General features: G+C 44.4%; 1 protein-coding gene across 1 annotated transcript in view; it reads left to right on the forward strand.

The window, feature by feature from the left end:
* The window catches only part of SV2B (synaptic vesicle glycoprotein 2B), a 50,094-nt gene that overhangs the window by 21,657 nt on the left and 22,125 nt on the right, over nucleotides 1–6,312 (forward strand). Inside the window, exon 2 of the mRNA XM_006771787.2 lies at nucleotides 4,908–5,773. Within this exon, the coding sequence (XP_006771850.1) occupies nucleotides 5,323–5,773 (451 nt within the window). The 5' untranslated portion in view covers nucleotides 4,908–5,322. The remainder of the gene's footprint in view (nucleotides 1–4,907; nucleotides 5,774–6,312) is intronic.

Here is a 6,312-nt window from a genome sequence, read left to right on the forward strand (position 1 = left end):
CAAGGGCATGTACCTTGGTTGCGGGCACATCCCCAGTGGGAGATGTGCAGGAGGCATCTGATCGATGTTTCTCTCTCATCGATGTTTCTAACTCTCTATCCTTCTACCTTCCTCTCTGTAAAAAATCAATAAAATATATTAAAAAAAATTTTCAGAGAGGAAGAGAGAGAGAGAAACATCAATAATGAGAGAGAAACATTGATCGGCTGCCTTCTGCACACCCCCTACTGGGGATGTGCCTGTAACCAAGGTACATGCCCTTGACCGGAATCGAACCTGGGACCCTTCAGTACGCAGGATGACGTGCTATCCACTGAGCCAAACAGGTTAGGGCTGATCATAGCTATTTGTTAGCTAATTTTTAGCCTTCAGCTCTCATCTCAAAGGCCACCTCCTTAGGGACGTCTTTCTTGAGGACTACTAGGTAAAGTCCTTGGTAAGTTACTGTAAATGATGCCTTCTTCTTGGCTTCTATCGGATTATATATTTGTAATATCTCTGCTGCCTGGACTATGGACTCCATGAGGGCAGGATCTCTCTAGCCTTGTCCAGTGCCTGGCACCCCATAGGTGCTCAATAGAGGCTGTTGAATGCGTAAACAAACATTAGGCAGTAGCACAAACCTTAGGGCCCCTGGATATACAGATGAATGACAATTCTCCATGACAGTTTCCAAACTTGACAGCTCTGTATTCTCTGAGCCTGGTTCATGGTTAACTGCTATCTAACAGAATTGTGGCTTTCCCCCTTCACAAACGGCATTTTTAAAGGTGGTAGAGGAACTCCTTAAAATCAAAGACCCAGCCGAAACCGGTTTGGCTCAGTGGATAGAGCGTCGGCCTGCGGACTCAAGGGTCCCATGTTCGATTCCGGTCAAGGGCATGTACCTTGGTTGCGGGCACATCCCCAGTGGGGGATGTGCAGGGGGCGGCTGATCGATGTTTCTCTCCCATCGATGTTTCTAACTCTCTATCTCTCTCCCTTCCTCTCTGTAAAAAAATCAATAAAATATATTTTAAAAAAAATCAAAGACCCAAAGAGATGGTCTTGTCCTCTGAGAACAGGCACTTGAACTAAGTTTATCCAGCTATGACTCTGTGCTGACCCATTGTACATGATGCCCCTGCGGTCAGTGGCACACACGTGAGAGACGGCCCAGCCGGGCGTATCGCTCAGTGTGGTGTCTCAGAATCACCAAAGTTCACCGGCCCCCAAGGGAATTAAGTTCATGGTCATGGCCTTCAGCATCAGCAGTGCTATCATCATCGATGGAACTGATTCAGGTTTCATCATCTTATTTCAGACTCTTGCAATAGGAATGCCTAGATTTCGAACTTGTTGAGGTCCCTTCTATTCAATTATTCATGTATTACATACACTCAGGAAATATTAATTGAGCCCTTGCTGTGTGCCTGCCGCAATGGGAGGCACTAAATTTAGCTCAGGACGTGAAACACAGCAGGTCTTCCATCACAATGGCGCTTAGATGGATGGTCACATTGTCATGAGAGGTTTCCAAAAGGAGGGACTTGAACTTGCTTTAAATCAGCCCTAGGAGAAGCAGCCTCCTCTCTCAAGCCTGTTTCTCTCAATTGGATTTATTTTGAAGTGTCAGTGTGTTCTTAGTTTGAATGCATTTTTAAAATCAGAAGGCCGGTCAAAGGTGGCTCTAGACATCTTACATTTGAGATGTGTAAGTATTTCAAAATGAAAGAAGAAAGTGCAAAATTTCAGTGTTTATTTAAGGTCTTAAAAATGGCTATAATGTAAATATACACACATACACACTCCCCTCTTTCTCTCTCTCTCTCTCTCCCTCTCTCTCTCTCTCTCTCTCTCTCAATACAGATTGCAGAGATTTATAATCCAGCTTGAACTAAATTCTTTCTGGTTCTAAGAGACCAGATGCTATGAATTTTCTTACATTACTTTAAAAATAACCCAATAAGTGTTCAACCATAACTCCCACGTGGAAAAAGTGACAGATGACAACCCCTCTTCTCAGAGAAGTAACAACCTCAAGATGGTCGTCAAATGGATTATTCCACTTGTCCATTATTTATGTAATTGGTTAATCGGGTGAGTCATTATTTAAAGATAAGGAGCTAAAATAAAACTTAAAAACAGTCTTAGGCTACTCAGAAGCAGTGCTTAAAGGAAGAAAACACTATCTAGGTTAAGACAGTCCCTGATGCTACAGGATTCTTATCTCCATGGTTGTGGGACAATCCTGTGATGTCGGTTCTAACCAAGGAAAGGCTTGGTGAGAATCTGAATGGTTCATGATATGAGATTTTATGATTGAAGGAAGTGGGGCTGCACATCAGAGGCAGAGAGAGAGGTATCCTATATAATAAAAGGCTAATATGCAAATTGACCGAATGGTGGAACGACCAGTCGCTATGACGTGCACTGACCACCAGGGAGCAGATGCTCAATGCAGAAGCTGCCCCCTGGTGCTCAGTACACTCCCACAGCCAACCTCCTGTAGACCCTCTCCCCAGCCGGCTGACCAGGGAGCAGATGCTCAATGCAGAAGCTGGGCTCACGACTGGCAAGCGCAGCAGAGGTGGCAGGAGCCTCTCCTGCCTCTGCAGCAGTGCTAAGGATGTCCAACTGTGGGGAGCGGGCCTAAGCTGTCAGTTGGACATCCCCTGAGGGCTCCTGGACTGCCAGAGGGTGCAGGCTGGGCTGAGGGACCCCCACCACAGTGCATGAATTTTGTGCACCAGGCCTCTAGTTACTAGAGTCTAGTAAATGTATATTTACATTATAGGCATTTTTAAGATCTTAAATCTAAAAGTATATTAGTTTGAACTGTATGACAATTTTTGTTCAACTTTCAAGCAATTTATTCCACTGTGGATACCAAAGTACAGTTTTGTAGTGAAGAGCATGGGTTCTGAGTCACATTTCCGGGTTCGTACCTGGGCAACCTCGTTGATTTGCTGCACGTCCTTTGGCAAGTTGTTTAGTTTTTCAGCGCTTTTGTTTTCTCATGTGAAAAATGGGGATGATAGTAATTCCCACCTCCAAAGCTTAAGAATTTAAGAATGCTCATAAAATGCTTATTAGCACAATGCTTGGCACATAGTGACTTTTCAATACATGCTACCCATTAGCACCTTACCTGGGCATCATGAGCAATGGATGTCAGATATTGTGGGATTTGATGGGTTAGTGCAGTGGTCGGCAAACTCCTTAGTCAACAGAGCCGAATATCAACAGTACAACGATTGAAATTTCTTTTGAGAGCCAAATTTTTTAAACTTAAACTATATAGGTAGGGACATTGTTATTAACTTAATTAGGGTACGCCTGCGCCGCGTCTCCCATTGCCCGACTGACCGACCAACACCCCCCACTTCTTCTAATGCCACGTCTTCAAAATAGACTCGCCCAGGCCGAAAACCGACGTCTGCGCATGGGCCACGAAGTTTCAATCACACTGTATGTGCGCGCCTGCATGTGGTGTTTTGTGGAAGAGCCACACTCAAGGGGCCAAAGAGCCGCATGTGGCTTGCGAGCCGCAGTTTGCCGACCACTGGGTTAATGTTACTGTTAGGGTTAAGTTTATTCCTTGGGAGGGAAAATTGGCTTTGGTAGTGCTCTCTAAAATACCCCTTTCTTGATCTTGTATGCATATATGCATGGCCCATGGACACAGACAGTGGGGTGGTGAGGGCCTGGGGCAGGTGTGGGTTGGAGGGGGCCAATGGGGGAAAAGGGGGACATATGTAATACTTTCAACAATAAAGAATTATTTAAAAAATAAAAATATTTTATCTGAACAAATAATAAAATATCCCTTTCTTTAAGCATTTTCCCCAAAGTCCTGCTCTTGGAGCCTACACTGACTTCTGATCCATCACTCCAGGACTTTCTGTTCCCCAGTTTTTCTCTTCTTTAGCTTGTTTTTTTCCATTGCTGGTCAGGTGCTTCTTTGTGAGTTTGAAAAGTGCCGACTCATGACTTATTCGCTACTTCAAAGCCATATGTTCCATTTTATCATTGGCATCCAACTTATCTAGCTGACCTTCACCACTTTATGCAAAATTCAGGCAGTCAGAAGCAAACACCTTTCCTCTCCTCACATGTTTGCTTAAAAGCTCAAAGTCAAAATATTACCACGGCGTCTTAAGATTTCTCAGACTATTTTGCATAAATCTACCCAAGAGAACAGACATATACACTGGATCTATTAATGTCAGGATAATAAAATTATTCCGAGTCCACTTTGATGACAATAAATATTCATAAAAGTTTCTTTCATTTTAAAAGAGATCTGATATTGGAAATTATTCTATCCTGTCCCTGGAGCTTTCTTTTGAAACAGATGTCCCATCCATCCAGTTGAATGTTAACTCAAAGACACATCAGAAAGAAAAAAACCCAACAAAAACACCTCTTTGAAATCAAATTTATTTTGATGTTAAAAAATATATTTTTATTGATTTCTGAGAGGAAGGGAAAGGGAGAGAGAGAAACATTAATGATGAGAGAGAATCATTCATTGGTTGCCTCCTGCACGACCCCACCTGGGCATTCAGCCCCCAACCCCGGCCTGTGCCCTGACCAGGAATCAAACCATGACCTCCTGGTTCATAGGTTGACACTCAGTCATTGAGCTACGCTGGCCGGGCTGTTTCATTCTTATACAAGATTTGACTCCTTTTATGGGTGAATCAACACTTCCAAGGGCTTCTCTGACCCTGTTCTTTCTCCCCTTATTCTTTGTCTCACTGATTCAGTCCTCATTCATTCCCCATGGATCTGAATGTCTCATCAAGATTTCCTACACCTTCCACACGAAGCACTGGCATTAGTAAATATATTTACTAGTAATTCTGAGAGTGTTAGAGTTTTAGCAGTTTGTAATCCTCTTCTCTTTCTCTTTGTACTTCCAGGGCATAACCTCCAGTAACAGAACGAATGGGGCCACTCAGCAAGCTGCCAGTTCCTGCCAGCAGCACCTTGTTGAGGAGCTCAGCTGGACCCATTTCTAATCAACATCCCCCCCCGCCCCCGCCCCCAACATCTCTGGGTCACTGAAGGAAACCAGACCAGAATTTGAAAATTTTCAAAATTTCAGTAGACACTGAGTGCAAAAGGATACTTAGGTTGCTTTGCATAAATCTGCTCTAATCGACGGACATAGCGGGGACATACAGGTGTTACTTTTACCTAAGAAGTCATACAAACACATTCTCCATTTAAACCTCTGCACATAGAATGGATGATGGTTATTGAAACAGCCCGAACCTCTACCACGGTGCACAAGATATAGCTTGAGAGGTGACCAGGCAGTCGCGGAACCAAGGAATGGATGCTTATAAGTATCAGGACAACTATGAGGGCTACGCCCACACGGACGGTTATTATCCCGGCAATGAGTCCAACCCAGAGGAGGATGCACAGAGTGATGTTACCGAAGGCCATGATGAGGAGGATGAGATCTATGAGGGCGAGTACCAGGGCATCCCTCACCCAGACGATGTCAAGGCCAAGAAGACCAAGATGGCGTCCTCCAGGGAGGATGACCTTCGGGGCCAGGCGGACCTGATGGCTGAAAGGATGGAAGATGAGGAGGAGTTGGCTCATCAGTATGAGGCCATCATGGACGAGTGTGGCCACGGGCGCTTCCAGTGGATCCTGTTTTTCGTCTTGGGTTTGGCCCTGATGGCTGATGGGGTGGAGGTGTTTGTGGTGAGTTTTGCCCTGCCTAGTGCAGAGAAGGACATGTGTCTGTCCAGTTCCAAGAAAGGAATGCTCGGTAAGTGGAAATTTCCGAAGATCATTCTCTTCCTGGCATTAAAATATGAAGGGGAAAGAACAGTAAATTTATGTAGCACCTGTCGCTGTTAGGCATCTGAAATCTGTCATCATATCCTTTCAGCATTATCATTTGACACACAATTTGCCATGACAGTGTTTTTTATCTTAGAGAAATTAATTAATTGGTTCACATTTAGACGGCTAATGAGTACTGGAGCTTGGAATTGTTTTGTTTGATTCTCAAGCTCTTAGTTCTTTTGTTGTTGTTGTTGTTAATCCACACCCGCGGATATTTTTCCATTGATTTTTAGAGGGAGTGGACGGGAGAGGGAGAGACACACAGAGAGAAACATCGATGTGAGAGAAAGACATCAATTGGTTGCCTCTCCTATGTGCCCTTGACTGGAATCAAACCTGGGACCCTTCAGTCCTCGGTCGGCACTCTACCCACTGAGCAGAACTGGCTAGGGCAAGCTCTTAGTTCCTTTTCCAAATCTTGTGCCCTCCTTGAGAGTCTGAGTTCTCTCTCCTTCATAT

This window comes from Myotis davidii, unplaced genomic scaffold (genome assembly GCF_000327345.1).
Source record: "Myotis davidii unplaced genomic scaffold, ASM32734v1 scaffold164, whole genome shotgun sequence".
Lineage (NCBI taxonomy): Eukaryota > Metazoa > Chordata > Mammalia > Chiroptera > Vespertilionidae > Myotis > Myotis davidii.